The sequence below is a fragment of the Spermophilus citellus genome, assembly GCF_964194105.1.
Source record: "Spermophilus citellus genome assembly, chromosome: 4".
Lineage (NCBI taxonomy): Eukaryota > Metazoa > Chordata > Mammalia > Rodentia > Sciuridae > Spermophilus > Spermophilus citellus.
The window spans coordinates 111,464,724-111,487,261 of record NC_138185.1 but is presented as its reverse complement, the minus strand read 5'-3'; the positions used below and the strand labels follow the sequence as shown (position 1 = coordinate 111,487,261).

General features: G+C 53.3%; 1 protein-coding gene across 13 annotated transcripts in view; it reads right to left on the bottom strand.

Moving 5' to 3' along the window:
* TLE3 (TLE family member 3, transcriptional corepressor) overlaps positions 1-22,538 on the bottom strand; it is a 48,166-nt gene that overhangs the window by 3,391 nt on the left and 22,237 nt on the right. For 2 of the 13 annotated variants that reach the window (XM_081289670.1, XM_081289672.1), the window contains 13 exons: positions 21,486-21,590; positions 13,355-13,559; positions 11,898-11,914; positions 7,848-7,967; positions 6,866-6,916; positions 6,107-6,259; positions 5,596-5,737; positions 4,850-5,049; positions 4,063-4,139; positions 2,890-3,139; positions 2,288-2,535; positions 1,167-1,314; positions 266-416 (listed from right to left, as the gene is read on the bottom strand). In XM_081289670.1, the coding sequence (XP_081145796.1) occupies positions 266-416; positions 1,167-1,314; positions 2,288-2,535; positions 2,890-3,139; positions 4,063-4,139; positions 4,850-5,049; positions 5,596-5,737; positions 6,107-6,259; positions 6,866-6,916; positions 7,848-7,967; positions 11,898-11,914; positions 13,355-13,559; positions 21,486-21,590 (1,867 nt within the window). The remainder of the gene's footprint in view (positions 1-265; positions 417-1,166; positions 1,315-2,287; positions 2,536-2,889; positions 3,140-4,062; positions 4,140-4,849; positions 5,050-5,595; positions 5,738-6,106; positions 6,260-6,865; positions 6,917-7,847; positions 7,968-11,897; positions 11,915-13,354; positions 13,560-21,485; positions 21,591-22,538) is intronic. The other 11 variants (XM_081289677.1, XM_081289675.1, XM_081289680.1 and 8 more) reach the window with 11 other exon arrangements.

Genomic DNA, 22,538 nt, shown 5'->3' with positions numbered 1-22,538 from the left:
ACGGGCTACCAGACGGCAAGCCTATGGCCGTAGCCACTGGCCACCGGGAGGAGCTACCTGGACTGCTTCATGTCTATTCCTTTGTCCCAGGCCTTATCCTGAGAGCTCAGTGCCTCTGAGGAACAGGATGGAGGACAAGATCCCCAAAGGGTGTTGAAGGGACACCAACCCGGGCTGAGCTCTTTCTGTAAGTTCTGGACCACACATGGCTGGGCCAGGATGCCAGCCCTCCCCCAAGCCCTGTCAGGCCGGGACCCAGGCTCACCACAGTAGGCAAACTTGAGGGACAGCACGCAGCTCTCGTGCAGGTGCAGCTGGTACTTGTCGGGCTTGGTGTGATGCAACACCTCCACGTTGCTGCTCTCCATGCCCACAGCCAGCCACTCCCCAGTGGGGCAGTAACCTAGTGAGAAGATCTGCAGGGGCATACACAGGTCAGCACCCTCTCCCTCCAAGGAGGGGGCAGTTCCCCAAGGCCCTGCTCAGGTACCCAGGGCCAGGCTCCCCACCCACCCCCGGCCATTCACAGACCAAGCCAAATGACCACCTGCCCACTGACCCAAGGGGATGGGATGTCATTTTATCTAAAGATAAAAAAGCCAGGTTTAGAGAGGAGGCAGTGGAACCTGGGTTCAAACTCAGAGGAGCACAGACACTTCATGTCCAAGGACATCCTCTGCCCCTGAGACTTTGGTCTCTCCTTAAGATAAACATGAATAAATAAAACGTTAAAGTACTAAATATTCAGGGTCAAAATATTAAAACAAGTAATAAAATAACAACAAACAGCAATGCCTGGCACTTACGATGCTGTCTATGAGCCAGGCTGGTGGCCCTGGCTTTAAGGAGCATGCCAGGAGTCGCACTAGGCCTTACAGGGAACGACTATTTTTTGTACCCCATGAATGAGGAAACCGGGGTCAGAGTGCTTAACAGGAGTGGAGCTGGGAGCCGAATCCCCAGGCGGGTCAGGTGTGTCTAGGTCCAGGGTCTTGTCCACTCTGTTTCATTGCTGTTTCCTTCAGAAAACCTTCCCACATGGCCCAGGGTGGTCCCAAGTCCCTTGGCAATGGTGACCCTGTGAGGGTCCTTTGCCCCCTGAGCCAGGCACCGGGGCCCTGGAGGGAAAGGGAGCTCTGTGGGAGGAGAGGAGCCTGGCTGCACACCTGGGAGGTGAAGTCATGCTGCTGCAGCTGCCGGCCCTCCCGCAGATCCCAGGAGCGCACGGTGTTGTCCAGGCCCCCAGTCCATAGCTTGGTGCCATCGTGGGAGATGTCTATGCAGCTGGCCCCGTCTGTATGGCCCTGGAACTGCCTATGAAAGCCAAGCAGGGAGGAAGCATGAGCCCCAGGCAATCCCTGACTGGTGGCCATCCAGGGAGTCAGCCAGTTCTTCCTGTGAGCCAGCAGAGGAGGAAACTGAGGCTCAAAGGGGCTGCAACACGTGGCATGATCCCTTGGTGAGCCAGAAGCCAAGCTGGACAGGGCCCCCATCTCACTCAGAGGCCTTGCCCAGGGCCAGGTCCCCTGTAAAAGAGAGGCAGCCAGAGGACCTGGCACAGGATCCTGAGATTGGTTCCCTCCAGGTGGGTCCTTCAGTGAGCCCACCCTACTCTGGAGGTGGTGGGACTGGAGGTCCAAAGTCCAAGAAGGCAGAAAGGCCCTGGAGAATTCTGTGAGGCGCTTCACAGAGAGAAGGCAAGCCTCCTGTCTAGGACACAGCTCCTGGGCTTGCACTCTGCATGTCTTGGGCTGTCTTGACCCACTCTCCTTGACCTTTGTGGAATACAGGCTGAGGCCACAAACGTGCCAAACAACCATGAGGAATACAGGCAGCTGGTGGGTACCAAGAGCCAACTCCAGGCCAGGCACCGCTGTCTGCCATTGCACTGAAGTGCAACCTACACTGTGCCCAGTTAACACAGGGTAAGGTGACCTGCACAGGTCATCACTGCAGAGCTGAGCAGCAGTGCTCCTGAGGCCCACGTCACACCACCAAGTGAGGCTGTTTCTCTGCTCTGACCTCTTCCATCCTCTTGGCTGTGTCCCTCCCAAGTCGATTCCAGCTTCACCAATTCTGTATAGCCTCCTCCAATCTCCCAGGCCCAAGCAGCCCTCTCTCCCCTGTCCCTCGCAGGCCAGTCTGTCTCTCTGCCAGGGTACTCTCATCCAAACTGCCCTGGCTACCCCACTCCGCAGACAGGGCAAGGCCACAGCAGGACGCCACACCAGGCTGGGTGGGTATAAAACCCGCAGGACGAGGCAGATGCTCCCTCCTGTGACCTCACCTGACTAGGGTCTGGTTGTGCAGGTCCCAGACGGCAATGTTCCCATCGCTGCAGCAGGAAAAGCAGACTTTTGCATCAGGGCTAATGGCCAGAGCGTAACAGGCAGGAGCGGAGGACGTCAGCTCGGCCTTGATGCGGGGTGTGGGTGAGGCCAGATCCCAGATGGTGAGTGTGCTGGCCTCTCCACCCACAATGAGTGTGCGCCCATCAGGGAGTAGCTTGCAGGAGCGAATGTAGTTGTCCCTGTTCTAGAGGGAGAAGGGGCAGGGCTAAGCATTGTCCACACTTCCTTTCCTGGGCACCTTGAAAGACATCTAGTGACCCCTCGCCCCCTTACCACCTAAGCTCCCAGCACCCCCTAAAACATAGCAGCTACTAGGCTGCCCCTGGGTTTTCAAATTTCCATTCCATTATTCTCTCCCACTCCTTCAAATACTCCATGAGGTCAGGATCATTTCCACTTGCAAATGGCAGAACGAGGGCCCAGAGCTGCTCAGCCAATCCAGGGCTGAGCCAGGCCAGGACTGGGGCTCTCGCCTCTAGCCCAGGCTTCTCCGCTCTCCCACTCCCGCTGGAGACGTCTGCAGCCCCAGAGTGCTCACCAGGCAGTCCAGCTGGGAGATGGGGCTCTTACTGCCTGGCTGGCTGATATCCCAGATCTTCACGCAGCCCTTGCCACCCGTGTAGACGTGCCGTGTGGGGTTGCTGATGGTCACGGCACACACCACCTCCCCGTGGCTGAGTGTGTTGATCTGGCGGGCATGCCTTGGGATACCAGGGCCTGCCAGAGCATCATGGGGGAAGGGCACGGGCTGCATCTGCCCATCAGCGCTCACATGGAAAGAGTAGGCTCTGAAAAAGCAAGAAACTTCACTCTAGCCATCCATCTCTGCCTCCCAGGTCCCATCCCAGTCAGTGTGAACCACCCCTGACTGGGTGTCCTGCCCTATCTCCTGAAATCTTTAAATCCAGGAACCCTATGTGACCGGAAGGTGGGTCCACCAGGGTGGGTCTGCTTCACCTTCCAACCTTGAACTTTATTCTCACTTATATTCTCATTCCAAATTGGATCACAAGCCCCACAGGCACCCTTTCCCAACAATTATAAAGTCCCCTGACATTCTGGTCCTAGTGGGATCCAGCTAAATGCCGCCTATTTTAGGAGTCAGTGGTGGCAGGGAGGGGAATCTGCCTGCCCCTCCAAAACCAAACTTCAGGGATTCATCAGAGCCACAAGCCACAGCTGGATGACCTGCTGTTCTGGGATTCTGAGGGAGCCTTCTCAGTGGGCTGCAAGATCCTCCTTGATGAGGTGAGCTCTGGGAAAGCCTAGGGCAGTATCTCTAATGTCTACTCAGCCTTTTATTTCCCAACAGCCCATGGAGGTGAGGGGCAAAGGGGAAGTATGCCCTGTGGGGGGTGGAACACTGGAGACAGGGAGGGATAAGTCTAGCAAGGCTGGTGGCCTTTCCCTTCCAGCAGGTAGATCCCAAAGGGGTCCCCAAGACCCACAGAAGCCCCATGGCTTTGGTCAGAAGTGCGCCTTCCCTCTCAGAGCCAGAGACTGTACTCAGCACCTCTTGGTTTCCTGTTGGGGCTGGTCACACTTGGTGGTTTCCCAGGGTCATGGGCCTAAATGCCTCTAGAGGGATCCAAACCTTTCCAAGGGGAGACAAAGCCCGGCAAGCTGGTGTGCTCAGGGGACGGGAGGATGGGGTTGTGTACTCTCCCCTGTCAGCCTTGTGAGGCATGCAAGAAATATAGCCATAGCTTACGGTTTCCCTCCGGGAATGGAGGCGAGGCTCGAGGGCAGGCCTGTGGCCCGCATGGGAGGGTGAGGGTCAAAACCAACCTGCAAGAAAAGGCAAGGCAGCCGTTAGTAATGCCACCACCCAGCCCCTCCCTTCTGTCCCCTACCACCCACTGGGCCCTGCCCACTCAGCTCAGCCTCTTCAGGATCAGGGCATCAGCACAGCACAGCACAGGAGGCCGGCTAGAAAGGCCAAGTGCCTTGCCCAGGACAGTGCGGTCCAGACCTCTGAACCAGTGCCACAAGGCACAGCCAGCTGACCCTGCCCCTCCTGCTGCCCCAGTGAGCCTGTTACTAGGATGGAAAGGAGACCACCCTAGGTATACGAAGTAAGGACAGAACTGTCCCGAAAAGGGGCCTTTCTCCACCAACCCAGATCCTAACTGATCCTCTATCATGACAGCTGTTAACAACCTGCTCCACCTCCCAAACCTGCCAGGTAGACGTCATTTCCCATCCCGCCCTGAGCCCAGGAAGCAGCTGTCAGCCCATGTCCCAGAGTGGTCAGGAGCAATGCCTGCAGGAAGGCTGCCCTGGGGGAGGTTACACGACGGGCAATGGGGATGGAGCCAAACCCAGGCCAACCCCACAGTGGACCCTCACAGCTCTTTCCCATAAACGTTCTCCTTAGGGCAGCTGTATGATTTCCAGACCCCTGTTTCCCTTTAGCATGCAGGGAGCACCACTGCAACCTCCACCAGCTCTCTACTCCCTGCCCAGTCCCCAAAAAAGGAGCCAAAAGGTCTACGTACAGCTCCAAAGCTCACCATTGGCGATCGGCCATAGGCAGCAGCTGCAGCGGCGGCGGCGGCGCTCATCTGGGGCGGGATGTTGTGGAGGCCAGCGTAGGCGCTTGGGCTGGTGAGGGAGCCGTTCATCTCGTGGTGGCTCATCATGGCAAAGGGTGTGGCATAGGAGCTGGTGATGGAGATGGGCGTGCGCAGGGCTGAGGCTACGAGAAGGTGGGTGTCAGTGGGGAGGTGGGCATCAAGGGGAGTGGGCCCCACCCTCTTGCCCAACCACACTGCAGCCACCTCCTTGCGCAGCAACAATCCTTCCTGCATACTAAAGCTGCCTGCTCTTGGGAGTCCTCCAGCACTGAACCCACCCCACAGGGGACCCTTGACTTCAGAGCCTGAGCAAGCTATAGCTGGGACACATCTACCTCTTTCTATACAACAGGACATGGAGGCCCAGAGAAGGCTCGTTGAGAGCCTTACAAAACTAATGGCAGGGGCAGAAACAGGTCCGGGGTGCCCTGACCTACTTGATGCTCCTTCTACACATGCAGCCTAGTAGTGGCCCAGGAATCCCTGACCTGAGTGTTGAAGGCGCACCCAAGTCCTCCTCAAACCTAACTGTGAAGCCAAGGGCAGGTCCTAGGAGAACCCCAGCTTGGACACTCTTTGTGCTCTGGCCCAGACACGCGGCTCCAACCCTGGCCTGAGGCCAACCCTCCCCCCACACCATCAGATCAACCCAGCCCCATGGTGCCTACCCATTATACCTATCGGGTCCATGCCTGGAGGTTTGCCTGGCATTGAGCGGAGCCCCGGGGTTGTGCTGGTGCCTGGGGTCGGGGCATCATTCCTTGGAGTTGGTGTGTTGGACTTGAGGCCAGGCGTTGAGGATTTGTCATTCTGGGAAGGGAAGAGGTAGAGACCAAGGGAAGTCCTGAGGACCCCTCTCTCCTGAGAGCTAGCACAGCACCTAATACCATCCCCACAAGAAGCTCAGCCCCAACCCCAGTTCTGGACCCTCTGCTGAACAGAAAGACATGGTTCCATTTTACAGATGCAGCAAACAAGGCTCAAAAAGGTTCCTTGACTAGTGCAGGACCAGCCAGCAGGTGGTAGGGTCAGGCGTGGACCTGAGCAAGCCCATAGCCGGGTCCTTTCCACTCTCTCCCCTCCCCAGTCAACACCACTCCAGCTGTAGCCTCTGTACACCCCCATTCCCCATCCCTTTCTGCCCCACCTCCTTGGAGGCACCAAGCAGACCCTACATACATGACCAAGGTCTTTGGTCTTGGAAGAAGGTGTACTGCTGGAGGAGGCCACCGAGGCGGGGCTGGTGGGGGCGTCCTTTTTCAGGCCCCGGGCCTTGTCCAGTCCATTTTCAGGAGGGGAGTGTGCCGGGCTGACCCGGGGCGTTGCTGGGTCCTAAAAACACAAGTTACACAGAAATGCTCTGAAAGCCACGCCTAGGCTAGAGTCTTCGCTCCCCAAGAATGGGCTCAGAAAGGGCATGAGTGATGGGGAGAGTCTGGCTAAGAGTCTGGGGGCCCCAAGGAGGGGCGACTAGCTATTAATTTAGTCTGACCCTTCTATGTCACAAGCAAGCAGACTGAGGCCTAGAATAGGGTGGGGGGCGTGAGCTGTCCACGATCAAACACAAGTTCAGGACTCAAATTGGCGAGGCTGGGCTTGGCATCGGGTAGCTTGTCTTCAGCAGCTGCTGTTCTGCAGAGGACTCACAACTCTCCCTCAACATGAGGATGGAGCAGAGCCGACCTGAGAGACTACAAGGAACAAGGTGGCCCCTCTCTGGGCTTTTTCAGGGTCTCTCTGGAGATCCATCACAGGAAGTTCTCAGGGTCTACGAACACCCCGCCACTATGCAGGAAAGCCCTGCCCCGCTCCTCCTGACCCACCTGATGTGCCAAGACTAGAGGCCTCACTGCTCTGCTCAGGCAACAAAACAGATGCCACTCTAAGAAGAAACAATCCTAAACCACCCCAAACCCTACAATGGGGGCCTGCCCTTACCTCGTTAGAAACATCCACCACCAGATCATCACTCTTGTCCCCATCACTGTCCTGCAACCAAGAGAAGCCAGCAGACCAGTAAGAGACCACACCCTCCCCTCTCCAACCCAGCCTGAGCCACCCCCTGCTCTCCACCCCTGCCAAATGCCAAAGTCCTCACTGTATCTACTGTGCCCTGTGCCCGGTGCCAGCAGCATTCCAGGTCAAAGTCGGCCTTCCTCCTGGGCTCCGGGGCCTCTCTGCCGCTGTGCCCACTGGGTAGACTCCTGCCCCCTGACCATACTTCCCATCCCCTCCCTACAGCCTGCCCTTTCACTCATCTCTCGGAAGCTGGAGCCTCCTTCCCAGCTGGCTTTACAGTGGCTATCATGAAGCCGTGTGTGACTCTCATCTTGGTGTCCTCACCACTCTAGGGTGGGCCACTGGCCTCATTTCACAGAAATACAGCTGAGCTCTGAGTGCAGAGCGGCCAAGCACTGAGGTGGGTCGCTGTGGGTCCTCCGAGGCTCAGCACGGCACTGTCCCCATGCCCATCCCAGCCCAGTCCTGCTCAGCCTGGCAATGGAAGATACGATGGCCACATTCCCACAGGGTCTCACATTATAAAGCTACTAGAAGTCACGGCTGAGAGGCTGAATGCCTGGGACAGACTGTGAGGACTGCAGGGCCAACCTGTGGGGACCATCTCTAGCAGCGACTGGGATTCCGTGAGTACCATCAACGGCAGCATGGGAATACTGGCCCATTGACGGAGGAGCCCACCACCTCCCCAGACCCCAGGAAGGCCAGGACGACAGTCCTGTCCACTCCACTCAGTGACTCGCATGCTCACAGGGTGTATGACTTTCCCCCCAGGCCTCCTGTCCCACCTGTAACTCTGACTCACTAACCGACCTCCAGAGGGCTCAGGCCACAGCTCAGTCACAGCCTGGGACCTGTCCTGCCCAACCAGTCCAATGGTACCCGCTGCTCTCAGACGTACGTATCGGCTCAGGCTGTCCTTCTCCTCGGCCTTCCGCTTCTTGGCTTCCATGCTGTAGTCTGCTGAGCCTCGGTGCTTCTCGCTGGCCCTGAGGCTTTCTGAGGGTGACACTGAGTTATTCTAGAAGCAAGAAGATGATTCGGGGTCAAAGCCTTGTACCCGAGCCTAACCTCTCACACAACCTCCAACACAGCTAAACACAGGCTACACAGGAGGCCCGAGGAGGGAAAAGAGCCTCTTCCACCCTGTATCTGTGTCTCTGCTCACTTGGAGCCTAGACAGGGAGCTGAGCCCTTCCCTAACCCCTAGCTCGCTTCCCTGGGAGGGAAATAAGGCCCATCCTTATTTTTTTATTTTGTTTTTGGTGGTACCCAAGATCCAACCCCAGGGCCTCCTGCATGCCATGCCAGGTAAGCGCTCTAAGTCTGAGCCACACCCCCAGCACATCTGGGTCAGGGTCTGACTATGTTGCCTAGGCTGGCCTCAACTTTTGATCTTCCCTTCTACCTCCAGAGTAGCTGGGTAACAGATGTGCACCGCCAGGCCCAGCTCCCCATTTACTTTTGTAGCAAGACACTACTATTAAATATTTAGTCTTTCAATATTGAGTTCTTCGCATTCTAGCCTGAGAGGCCCCTCCCTATAGGGTGAGAGTCACCTGTGTGGCTCACTACCCACCCCTCTCATGTCCGCCACATTTATTTGCCCCAAGGAAGGATGAGGGACAGTTGCCCTGAGTCTTGAAAGATGGATCTGAGGCGACAGACAGGAATGTGACAGTACTTCATCATCATCCCATAGGAATGGGGAAATGGGTAGGAAAAGAGTGTCAGCCTATCAACAGTGTTCTTAATTGTGGACAAGCAACTGGGACCATCCTGCTCCTCTCCACAGCCAGGCTGCCAGCAACCTAGAGAGACATCAGGGTCACAGACAAATAAAAACCCTAATGTTACAAAGCATCTCCCTCTGCAAGGCAGGGAACACAAAGGCAGGGAGAAATGTCCCCCTCTGTCAGAAAGCAAGGGCCCTATGAGGTTGCCAGCCTGGAAATAGCTGGAGATCTCTCTCAACTACAGAAAGAGGGAGCATGGGGACCCTTGAGCATCAAAGACTTGGGAATAGAGTAGACTGGCAGGCCGGTCTGGAAATGGAGCTGTCCTGGAAGGGGACAGGAACAACTTCTGTCCATGGCTGTCAGCAGGTAGTGGGGAGCTACTGGCAAGGGCACCCGACAGCAACCTTTTGAGGATCAATGCCCCTCCAGGATGCTGCTGAGGCTCACCCCTCTCCAAGAAGAGCACTATACTGTTACTCCCTTTGCCTACCCAGCCAGCATTTTCAAAGCACCTGCCGTGGGTCGGGCCTGGCACTGGGTGGCAGAATGAGCAAGACCAGTCCCTGCCCTCCACGAGTTCAAGTCTAGCCAGAGGAGAGAAAAAGACTAGCTGATCCACAGCCTGAGGCAGTGAGAAATGTGTGATGGGGTCATGGCAGGACAGAAAGACATCTGTTCAGAAGAGAAGGGGCATCCAGGGCAAGTAGGAGAAGCCTCACTTCTCATCCCCTCATCGTCCTGGAGGCCAATGCTGGTGCAAGGGCAAAGGTTGCTGAGAGGGGATGGGCCGGTGTTTGGGGGCCGGTGCGGGAGCCAGCCGCAGAACTTAATTTCCGTTCCTAAGCCGGTTTCTGGGCAGCCCGTCCCTGCCAAGTTTCTGCCTGAAGCAAATTAAAATGGCAGAGTTATCAAGCCTTGAAGAAAAAATGGAGGCTATAATGGAACTGCAGCTCAACCTTCCCACAGCCGTGCAGAGCGGCGGCGATGCGCGCACAGCCGCAATTCAATTAGCTGCTGCAAGCGCCGGCAGAAAAATCACCGTCATTTCATTTCATTTCCTCCAACGGTGGCGGCCACCCCGTGCTAAGCAGAAATGCTTCCAGCCCCTCGGGCTGGCTGCCCCTCACAGGCGGGAGGGCGGGTGGAGAGGAGGGGGGCGCGCGGCTGCTCGTGTTTCTCCCTGCGACCCGGTGCGCGGCTCGGGAGAACAGCGAGCTCTTTCTTCTCATGCAGTCAGGCTGAAAACCCTCGCCGCTACCGGAGAGTCGTGTCAGGCATTTAGCGGCATCGATCCAGCCCGCCTCTGGCTGGCAGGCGGCCAAAAAACTAAGTATTTTTTATTGCTTCGGCTAGGCAAGGAAATATGAATGAAGCTACCTCTAATTGGACTCCAGACTAACCCCTCTGGGACAGTTTCCAGCCCGTCCACCCGTCCCCCTCCCGCTCTGACACAGCCCTGTCCTTCCTGCCGTAGGCCTCATCTGTTGACAACCTGGCTTCCAAAGGCTCATTACTTCAGTCTACACCCTCCGACACCATCGCCACATGCCCACAGCCCCAGTGCCCTGACTCTGAGCTGCCAGGCCTAGCCTTCCCTCCCACCTCAGCCCGGGGATGGCATCTGATTCACTCCCACTCCATTCTCCTGCAACCTAGGTGTGCCCCCGCTGCTCTGAGAGTCTGGCCCGAGCGGAAGTCGGCAAGTGCTGTGGAGTGAAGAGCTTGGGCTCCTGAGAGGTGCCTGTGGGCTTCTTCTAGCAGAAACTTTTATCAACAGGGGCACAAAGCCAAAAGCAAATAGGAATGAGGGTGAGGAGGCAGATGAGGTGAGGACCCAAGGGTGCTAGGCTCAAACACTGTTTCCCTGCAAGAGATTACTGTTCCCCGGGAAATCTGGACTTGTTATAAGCAGTCCTTCCGATGGCACTGAGGAGCCGGCTGGAAGGCTGGCTTATTATTCCTGTGTTATGCAAAAGGAAACTGAGGCTCTGAGAGGCCATGAGTGCTACCCTATGTCTCATAAAGCTGGGACCAGAGCCAAGCCTGAATGTGTCCACTGCAGCCTTCCTTCTATCTAGGCAAACAGCTTCTTCAAAAATGCCACTGTTCGAGGATCAACAGTGAAGCAATCAAAATGGATTTTCAGCTTCAATTATTCCTTTCTTCTGTACCTAGCCATTCCCTGGCCCAAAACGGGACCTGGATTTCTGAGCACGTGGGCATGGGGAGAGAAGACAGCAGCACCCTATCTGGGTAAAGGGAAGGCTGGGGAGGGAAGATGGGTCTGGACAGAGGGAGGTGCCCGCTGAGGCTGCTGTCTAGATGGTTAGTTAACTGCCTGACCTTCCAAGTCCTACTTAACACGAGGTAATAACCAAAGCCATCCTAACAGATTAGATGGCCCCAGATACAAGGATGGCGATGAGGAATAAAATAGCTCCACTAATCGCTGGAGGATTTTTTTTATCCAGACTCCACTGTGCTTATTCAGAAGGCTTATTCACTTGAAACAGAACCTCGGAGCCTCAGTGTGATCAGAAAGATTTACAACAAATCTCAGAGCTGGCAGACACGCAGGCGGCCTGGCCTTAATGCTTGCTTGCTAGCACTTTCTTAAACCAAGTGAAAGCTCAGAACAGGGAGAAGCCTCAGGCATTTGAAGCAGTGGAGGATTCAGGATGTGCAGGAGGCATCCAGCCTGCAGGGCGGGTAAGAACCTTGGCCGGCAAAGGGGACAACTAGGTCCTTAGCCCTGGGCTGAGCTCCAGTGGCCCCACAAAGCCCCTTGGAAGACCCAGGTTGTCAGCTGACCTGGTTTCACATGAGAGACAGAGCTGATTTAGCCAAAGCTCTTCATTTGATAAATGATGTACCAAAAGCCTGGAGAGATAAAGGACTTCCGTAACTGCCACTCAACAGGTGACAGCAACTCCTACTTTAGGACAGTAACCATCCCCCCCTCCACCAGGGGATGAAGGCACTGTCACCAAAACATCAGCTGAAGCCAGTTCTCCCAGTCCTGGGCATGCATAAATCACAAACCCTCAGCTTCAAACCCACAGAGCAACAGAGAATCCTGAGCCCAGGGTGGGCAATAGGTAGGGTCTCGGGTGCACAGTTCTTGGACAAACCCCCAGGCCAGGAGCCCAGCAATCCCTCCTCCTCCCAGCACCCAAACACAACCTTGCAGGGTATAGAGCACTGATACTTACCGCACTGGATTCTCTCTCTTTGGGGAAGGAAGGCCAGGGCAGAAGAGTCAGGACCCCCAAGAAAAAGAACAAAAAAGAAAGTAAAAAGGTCAGTTTCCTCAGTCCTGCTGGCTGATATAAGCCCATTTCACTGGTCTTCCAAAGGGAAAAGGGCCTGGCACTCTCTAAGGGTCAGCCAAAGAAGGGTCAGTGGGCGATATATCTCAGTTTGGAAATTATCCAACCCAATTCCAGTGCCCCTCCTTAGTTCCCAGGGTGGGCCAGGGGAGGCTTTTGGCCCAGCTCTTCCTAGCATGCCATAAGGACATCAGTTTACTCTTCAACAGTCTAGGGTTCTTAAAGTCACAAGCCTGGGAAGGATCACACTATGCAAAATACCCATGAGATCTGGGAATTGAGAACATTATGGAAAAAAGAAAAGAAAGGAATACAGGAGTGGCTTTTGTCTTGTTTTTTTAATTAACACTGTCCTCTGTTTCTTTGCCAAGACGACCCTGGAAGCTGAAGTCTGATTATTTGCCTAGCTAAGCAGTAGCTCCCATTCTCCTGCCTGCTGTGGAGGCCCCTTTCCCTGGGCCATTTTACTATAGGGGACAAAAAACTTGGCTTCCAGTTCCCAGGACATGGCCCGGGCCATGGCAAGATGGTGACTGCAATTCCCTGGGCCCAGGAGACTCAGAAGGCATTGATTACGTGGCTCTGTAAATATCCAAGGGCAAAGCACACAAGCTGGCAAGCTTTGTGAAGGGTCTGCCTCGGAGCCAGGCCCTTGCCTTTCCTGGTCCAAGAATCCCTTCAAGCCCCAACTCAGTGTAGGTTCCTGGGTCCTCATGGTCAGGGCCTAGATGCAGGTTAGGAGAATAAGTTCTGATTCCAGTTTCCCAATCACCTCCCTGCTGGAATGTGCTTGCTTCCTCTACTTGAGCACTGACTCTGTACCTTTCCTGAGGCTTCTGCATTGGTGAGAATATGCTCAGAAAAACATCTAGAAAGTTGGTCCCTGTTCTCAAGAAACTGGATGGTCTTGGTAAGGACGAAATATTTTCCAGGGATAGAACATAAAAGGACAGCAACAAATGACAGTATTGGGGCCACAATTCTTAAACTTTCATGGGAATTTGAAAAAGGTCCCCAATCTGACCAGGAAGACATCTTAAGGGAACAGGGGTTGGACGAGCTCTCGAAGGACAGGGCACAGCTGCAAGCTGAATGATGAAGGGTGGGCTGCTCCAGAGGAATGGACAGACGCCTGCCAGGGCACAAGATGGACTGGGGCATGGTGCGTAGGAATGGGGTGCTGGTTTCCACACACCAGGGAGTCAACAGATTACTCCAAATCTTTGTCTGACTCCTAGTCCTAGAGTGACAGCACCTGCCATGTCCACACACCATGGGGTTTGCAGGCATAGGAACCCAGCCCATCCCCACCCAGTTCCCAGCCCCAGCTCAAGCCGCACCTCGATGATCAAGTTCATGGTGGTTCTTCTCATCCTTCACCGACAGGTGGGCCTGGCTGCCCAGGGCGCCAAGTGCCAGCAGTCCAGAGCTGCTTCCCGTCACTGGGGGGATCCCAGGAGGCTGGAGGCCTGATGGGTGGGGCGGCAGTTGTACAGGGGGGCCATGCGTGGCATGGGAGAGGTGCTGCGCCTGGAGCTGCTGCTGCTGCAATGAAGTCAGTGGTGAGCATAGCTGAGTGGACAGGCAGGGGAGCTCGGACTACCTCTTCCCATCTCCCTCGCTCCGCCATCAGGAGGTAGCAGAGGGAAAACCACCCCCAAACCTTTGCCCCCCAGTTCAGTCCACATGCTCGTATCACTAAAGGAAGTCTGTAAATGGATGGCAATTTAGATAAAAGATTTTATGTCTTCAGGCACCCCACCCAGCCCCACACTGCAGTTGCAGGACAGAATTTTGCAGTCTGTGTTTCCAAGCCAGAGATAAGTAATACATGCATTTATAAACCACACAGCCACCAGGGCTCCCTCTCAGTGGAGGGGAATCTGCTTTTAAGCTCACAATTCATGCGTACATGCCTTCAACATCAGCAGCCAGAGCCTCCCACCCTGCAGCTGTATCCTAGGGGAGACTCCCTAATTCTGAAGCACTCCAAGCCTGGTCTGGAGCCAAGAGAGGGAAGGTCATAGCAGACAGCACCATGAGTAAGATGAACTTGGACCCAGTGGAATGAGAGCTGATGTCCGGGGACATTGGCAGCTAACTGTGTGGCCTTGGGCAGGTGACTTCAACTCCCTGAACCTCAAAGTTCCTCATCTGTTATATGGGGAAAGAACCACCTACTGAAGCAGAGGATCACTGTAAGACAATGTGTACAGGGCTTGGGCCACAGCCCCTGACTCACTAGGCACTGGGACAGCCCCTAGCAATGGCAGAGCTCTGAATGGGCCCCCCATGGCTCCAATTTAGTAATCCCGTCATCAATAGCAGCAATTCTCCCCACTCCCAACCCAGGACTCTGCTCCCCAGGGCACTCAGAGCTCCCTGTTCCCTTCCTCCCCCACAGCCAAGTAGACAGACAGATATGCCACATATCATTCCTAAAGTGTGCCAGGAACCAAGCTACACCATGCCAATATTTCTTAGGGATGGGTGCGCCAGGGCCAGGGCATGCTGGTCTCCAGCAACACACACACCTTTCTCCTCCATTAGCACAAGAAAAGGAACCCAACACTTACTGAATGCCCAGGCACTTTCCAGACCCTACCCCCAATCATTCCATCTACCTGGCAAGGGAGGGGCTGTGCCTATTTTACAGATGACAGATGGATGCTTAGGGGGATAGAGTGGGCAGTCAGTAACTGACACAAGTCCTGCCACTGCTAAGTGGGATTTGGACTCAAATCAACCTCATCCTAAGAGTGTTGTAAGAAGGTCCTTCAAATAAGAGGAGGTGGGGAGGGGGGTCGGGGAGTGACAGAGAGCAAAGATCTCACATCAAGACTTCACTCCAGACAGGGAGCTTGCCTGTCAACATGAAATGGCTTTCTGAAAATGGCTCACACACAACAGGATATGAAGAAGGCCTACATGTGTTTGGTAGAAAGTTAACGGCCCTTGTTCTCCCTCAACTAAGCTGCAAACTGTCAGCCTGGGCTCCACCCCAAAGTTAAGGCAGCCATGGAGGTCACCATGCTCCTCAGAGGCCACTGGTCCTAAAATGGTCTGACCCCAGGTCTACCTGAGATTTACTACAACAGATACAGGGTTAAGGCAGCCCTTGCAGCCAGACTCACAGGGCCCATGCAGACATCAACCCTCCCAGCTAAAGAGCTCAGACTGCTCTCAAATGGGAGCCATGCCATCTTTCAGAGAAAATATGATTTTTGCATCTTATTCTAAAAATTATACATGCTCATGGAAGAAAAAAACGGAGTAAAAATTTGGAAGTTTTTTTTTTTATTATCTTTCAATCACACCCCTAGAAGACTCTGTTACTTGTCTAGATTTTCCTTTATGATAATCTACAAATTTTAAATGTATTTCTACACAAAAATGGGCTCGTCAACCAGAATGCTAGATAATCTGATTTTAATTTAAGTGTTCCAAAGAAATCAACTTGTCCTTTTGCATGACTACTTAGTATTCCCTGGTGTGGCAGGACCATACAATCTCATCTAGATATCAAGTTACAATGAGCCCTCAGTGGGGACCCTATGGTTTTAAACTTGCTGCTGTGAGGCCCTTTAATCTGCTAGTGATGACTATTTAGTAAAATCCCAGGAAGCAAGGGTGAAGGCATTTCATCCACTTTTCACAGTGCAGAGCCAGTAAGACCCTTTAAGGAAGAAACAAGAAAGAGGAGGGGGAAGATGGCTTCAAAGTGTCTTTGCTCGCTACAGCCACTGCCAACTCCTTCCACACAGTTAGTGAACACAGCCAAACTTACTGAAGGTGGGTATCCAGAGAAAGACGTAGATGAATAGTTCTAAACACCCTTTCGCCTACCAGGTTAAGGCCTCCTCTCCTACTCAAACATCCAGGCTCAACTGTGCCCAGTTAAATGTCACCTCCTCTGGATGCCCTTTCTACCCTCCCAGTGGGAACAGATCTCTCCCTTCTGAGGGTTCTCAGAGCCCAGACTTGGGAGCCAGACACCCGAGGTGGACTTGCATCTCTATTCTTTGTCAGCGATGAGTTCCAGGACAAATCAGTGGACCTTTCTGGGCCTCAGCTTCCTCATCTGCCAAAGGGACCCCAAAGTGGAGCTCCCCTCTTCAGGCTGGACGAGAATCACACATATTGCTACGTAGAAACCAAGGACGTGTTCAACCAGCCGTCAGCAAACTTGATGAAAGGATCAGATGCCACCACTTTCTGTCATCTTTACATATGCTTAGTACCTTTTGAGCTCCAGGACAACAGGCCCTTGTCTCATCTATCTCAGAAGCTCCAACAGTGCAGGGCACATTTTCTGAGTGAATAAGTGACACATTGGAAAAGATATAAAAGAAGAGATTGAGAAGTCAGTCAGCTCTGTCCAAAGGGGACCAATTGCCTCCCAGATCCATGTCTCTGAGGTCCAGTGTGAGGCAGCTAGAACAGTTAGTTGGCACAGACAGCATCAGCAGGGTGTTGGGCATCCTGCTTTCTCAAATCATGACGCAGTGAACCATCACCAGAAACCTGGGACAAAAGCCGCTGGGCTTCCAAGATGGAGATAATGCCACTCTGCTTTTGCATCTCAGGGAGGAGCATTCTCTTTGCGGTGGAGGAAAGGAATCTTCTGTACAAAACTCAAAAGTTTCTTATCTTTAAAGACAAGAAAAACCTGCTCTGCAGAGCCAGAAACCACCCTGTAGTCTCCTGGGGGTGGTCTGAAGGCATGGTCAGGACTGGCCCAGCAGATTCTGGGATACAGGGACAGAAGAGCCACACCACAAGGATTCTTGCTTAGGGAGAGAGCAGTTGCCATGGCTTGTCAGAGAGGGTCTGCCAACAATAATAATCTTGGTTGCAATACAGAATAAAATAAGTTTTCTCCCTGATGGGGTAGGCAGTGTCCAGCTGGCAGTGACCCGCCTGACTCAACATCTCTGTTACAGCCTTAGCCCTGCAGCAGACAGCCACCCTCAGGCTGTATTTCTGTCCCCTACAACACATCCTCCAGCTTCAGAGCACAACATGCTCAAACACGGTGATGTCTGAGTGAGAGGGTGACACTGTTTTTCAACTAGAAGCCTACTCCATGGTAGAGAAATGGCATCAACTCCACAGTCTGAGCCCACCTTACCATTACTTCAATTCTGGCACTTCTCCATCCATAACACAAAGAATGTCAAGGACTCCTCTTTCCACCCGCAGCCCCAAAAGAGGGGCCAGGAGCCTGGAACCAAGCCGGCTCCTGGTGCTTCTGTCTCCCTCCTCAAATATTGCATGTCAGAACACAAACATGTCCAAATTCACATCTCTTAGGGTGTACATGGGTCCTTCGTCCTCTGCATCTGTGCCAGGCACTGTGGCCTGGGCTCAGAAGGTGTGGCACCCACAGGAGAGACGACAGGAAGACCTTGCTGCCGAGTGTGCATAGCTGGGCAAATGCTCCTCCTGCCGTGCACCTTTGCTAGCTGGTGCATTGCTTCGCTTCTGAGGTTCCCCATGTCAGTGAAACTTGGCGACGTTGTCTAACCACTTCATTTCCAGAGCCAAACTGGGCAAAGGCTCCCGCCAGAGGAAGCAAAGACAGGGTCCTAATGCAAAAAATGAACACCCCTGATCCCCAGGGGCCTCGGGAGAACACCCTCAGGCCTCTGATTGTTCTTTCACAAAGCTCGGCAGGCACACAGCACAGTTCCACACGGAATCCCACTTTCCAGTTTGGGAACAGCTTTACGAGCTCACGACAATCCTTGTTATCCCCACTTCAGAAACAGGCAACGATGGCTCCTGGGGCTGAGCAAGTCCAGAAAGCCAGCAGCGACCAGAGCCAGGACACAAACCAGCAGGACCTCCCCTAGCACAGCTGCCTGGCTGAACAAAACCCACGGTTGAGGGCACAGACGCTGCCGTGCCATTCCACTGTGCAGGATCTCACCAACCGAATCCAGCTCATCAGCATCCTTGCCACAGATGCCAGAACCTCAGGTGGGGCTTCACAGTCCTTGTGTGGTTTGTGACAAGCTACCTCCTCCCTTCCCCTCCCCCCCCCAATTAAAATGAAACAAAAATAAACAAAAAAACAAGTCAACACTTTACAGCGTATCTCTTCTCCTGATAACTCCCCAGGGAATGCAGGTCAATCCACTGGGCAACCGGGCAAAAGCCCCTCCCAGTGCAAAGGCCTTGGCCCATCACAGAATACTAAAAAGTGGGTTCTGGAAATGGTTGATAAATCAGCTCATGGGGTCATGGATCACAGCGCCCCCACAAGCTGCTGACCAAGTATCACACTTCCCACCTCATGTTGAGGATCTTATCCTTCTAAGGATCCCCTAATAATGTGGATCCCAGGAGTAGAGCATACAGGTCTTGTCAACTCCAAATGGAAGAGAGACAACCTTTGGGCCTGCCTTCCCAGGGGGACATGAGCTCCCTGTGGTCCAGCAGGGCAGTGGGTGGGTTTGGCCAGCAAGCCTGGCTCCCTCCATCTGTCCTTCCTTCTCCTCTCCACACACAACACCCTGACCTTGACTCCAGCCTTTCTCAATCAGAAAGAAGATCCCAGAAAGACTCTAATCCTCCTGGTAAACATGCCACTGGCTATAGCCATGCCCATGCTAGACGTATTTAACTGATTTCTCTTTGAGTTGAACTGACTCACAACCTCAGATTCCTTGGACTCCCTCCCCAAGAGGGCCTTGGACAACTGAAGCAGATGTGCCACGTGACACCTGCCAATCCTCCTCCTCCTCACGTGGGGAAACTGAGGCCCGGAGGAACAATATGGCTAACTCCCAGACCAGGCTGCTGGCCAGAGGCTGCTTTTCCTTCCAGACTGACAAACCCTGCAGCGCCTGCCCTTCTGGCAGTCCTTGGCCCTACACCTCCGGCATGTCATGCGTCTCCTCCTCACTTTCTAGGGGCAGCTCAGCTGCAGGCTTGCTCTCCTCGCTCCTCCAGGAGGAGATAAAAAGACTCCCCGACTAGATTAGCCACCTCCTTGGCTGGAGTGCAGCGAAGCGCGGCTCCCGCGCGGGCATGCCTCAGCTGTCCGTAATTCCTGCCTGGTGAGGCTCTGTCAGGCACGGCGATTAGACGGCTGCCTGCTTAATGACAGGGTGACGGCTGCATTCACTCAGAGCCTGAGAAGCAATTACCTTGAAAATGGGGGTCACAGGCCCCACTCGTCCGCTTTAATTGAATTCCAATATCTGCCTCGAGCTGCCTTGACCTAACTTGTAGCTTCCTAAATACTACTTAAAGGAAGTGGAGCTAATCCAAGCAGTGCTTCTTCCCCAATTTTATTCCTTTCTTCAAATGTAAATATATATACATATATATGTATTTTTTTTTAATAAGAGGTTTTTAATTCCCCAAAGAGAGGCAGGGGGGAGTGGGAACCCCACTGTAACCACTATAGGGGGTGAAAGCACTCAGCCTAGAAACCTAAGACGGTGGGGGGGATTTGAGCAGGGAACTCAAAGTGCACGCCCCACCCTTGCACCACCACCACCTTGCACAGCAGAGCCACTGAGACAGTCCCTGGCCAATGAGGAGGACACCATGCTAGAGCTGCACCTGGCAAGTGGGAGAGCCCTGGGTCTTGGGCCTGTCTTGGCTGCTAAAGATTTCTTAAAACAAGGGCATTGGGCTAAGTCAGTGATCCTCAATCACTTTTGTCCACAGACATTAGCAAGGTCCAGGGACATTTTTGGATGTCACAGATGCATGTGGGGGGCTACTGACATCTAACACGTGCAGGTCCAGGATGCTGCTGAGCATCCTACAATGCCCAGGACCACAGAAAAAATTACCTGCTCCTGAATTTCAATAGTGTTGAAGTAGAACAATCCTGTGCTAGAGGACCACTGAAGACGCTGCTGCAAAACTTTTAAAATATCCTGCTTTCTCCTCAGGGGGTGCTGCCCAACCCTTTGCTCACCTTCCTATTTCCTCCCAGAGTCTCCCCCCAGCACTGCAGGAGTCAAAGCAGCCTAATACCTCCCTCCCCCTCCAGCAGCAGCAGCAGCTTGAATAGGTGCTCACACCAGGAGGAGAGGCCCACCGGGGTGCCTCCACCAACCATTTCAGATGGGTCGCAATGGCAGGATGGAAGAAGAGTCAGTGTCCACCCACCATCACTCTGCCAAGCTGACTCTGATCTCCCAGAAGTCCTGTAGGAGCCAGGAAAGCCCAGAGAGATGACATGTCCACCCCCTTCTTTTATAGATGCAGAACTGAAGCCCAGGAAGAGAAGAGCCTGTCCAAGGTCATGCAGGGAAGCACCATGAGTAAAACACAGGCCTCCAGTTTTCTGCCCCAGACTGAGAAGCCAGGAAGTGCCATTTATCCCACCATATGCAGAAGAAAATCCCAGGGCCTCAATTCTACCTTGAAATAATGACCTCACGTAAGAACAAAAAGAGAAATAACAAAGACCAATCACTAACTCAGAAAATGCTAGGGCTAAAGGGACCTCAGCTAACCAGTCCACTGCTTCCCAAATCTGATTATGCGCCCACAAAATGGCAGGAGCACAGATTCCCAGCCCCACCCACAAATCTGTGGGACAAGTTACCCGGAATCGGTGTTTCCTATAAGATCCTTGGGAAACACCAACTGAGTGGTTTGTGGGTGGGAAAGCAGTGACCCCACTACTCCCTTCATTTTAGGGACAAGTGGTTAGACAGGGACACCCCAAAGTCACTGAAAAAAGCTTACTTCTCAGGTGCTTCTTTTAAATATCCTTAGCCTCACACCAAAGAAACAAGTAGAAGGCGGCTCCTATCTGAATCCAAGAAATGCACAAAAAAAATGGGAGCCAAGTACGGTTACTGAAGAGGAGCACCTGGCTTCCCCTTTCCATGGAGTGGTCAGACTAGTAGGGGCCTCACGGGGCACTTTTTTGTTCCATTTGTTTTCCCCATGTTTGGGTGAATGGAACTTGAGGTCAGGAAGACCTGTCTAGGTGCCCCTGATGGAATTCACGAGGGCACATGATACTCAGCCATGCAGCTCAGCACATGGGACAGCAAGACCCAAACCAGGTTCCATAGCATAATGCACATCAATAGTACAGCAGAGACAGTTCTGACCCCAGGCGGCCAAAGAAGGGCAGACCTCTGCAGGAGGAGGCAGAAGGCCCCGGGAGAGGCATGAGGCAATGGCCAGGTACTGGTCAGTCAACTTGGCCTCAGAGATGATCCCAGGCCACTGCCCTCCTCAATGACAGGGATACCGAAGTCAAGGGACAAGGAGGCTGGCGAGTTCAGAAGTGGACTTGAGGCATGCCTGGCATTCCTTTAGTTTGGGGCCTGGAGGGAATTAAGAGTCACAAGCAAGAGAGTCCCAAATGGATCCCACTGGGATGCTTGGGGAAGCCGGAGCCCTGGGGCCGCCATTCTTTGAGGCCAGCTAAGGTCAGGGTCCATCTCTGGTTATGGTAAATGAGAGGAATAAAAGGGCTATACACACGGTGAGAGGCAGATTGGGGAGTCCACGTACCCCGATGATGGCGTTCAGCTCTGTCATGGTGACCTGCTTGGCACGCTCCACTGCCTGAGCCACCTGCTGCTGGTGCTGGAGGGAACATAGGTGGTTAGACATGGCTGTCCTGACCAGCAAGGAGGAGGCTGGTGGGCGGAAGAGCACCAGAGGAGCCTCCTGGGACACAGCCCTGCCCCGAGACAACAGGAGACCCACTAACCAGGCCCAGGACACAGGGAAAGGGGGTGATGGGTGATTTTACTTTCTTCTTTAAAACCTTTCAAATGAGCATGTATTAACTTCTGAGCCCGTGTTAACTTCCCTTTAATGGCTTTCCGTCTTAAAATAGAGGTAAGTGCCAAAAATGACTCGGTAAGCCATGTCCCTCCACCACATACACGAAAAATTAATAAATAAAAACAAAACAAAAGTCTTTCTTTAATGCAATGTGAATATAAATTGGATATTATACAATATTACAGAATAATTATAAATTTTCTAACTATAGTGCCTACAGGAGGAGGTCCCCATTTTTAGCACAGCTACAATAGTTAGTGGAGAAATGTGGGAATGTCTACGATTTACATTCGAGGATTCAGCAGAAAAGTTTATGTATGTTTACATAAGAGAGAAAACAAAGTATGCCCAGCTAGAGAGAGAAAGTCATGAAATGAACCCTAATGAACACCATGGACTTTTCTGAGTGGTGGAGATGTGTTGGTACAGATTCATGAATCCTAATAAATAAACCACTCTGTTATTGGAGACGCTATGGGAAATCTCTACTTTCCACTCAACTAAAACTGCTTTTAAAAAATAAAGTCTATTATTAAAAACAACAACAACAAAAAAAAACTGTTTCTTTCATTGCCTTTGGCCTTAAGGTAGTACCAGCCACACACGCAGCCATCTCCTCTACCGGGCTGCAAGCTCCCAGGACACTGTCATGTCTGATTCCAACCATTTCTTGTTCACCACTTTGCCTCAGAAACCCATGTGTCCAAGAGGGAGCTGACGTGGACACGGCCACTGAGGGGGTTG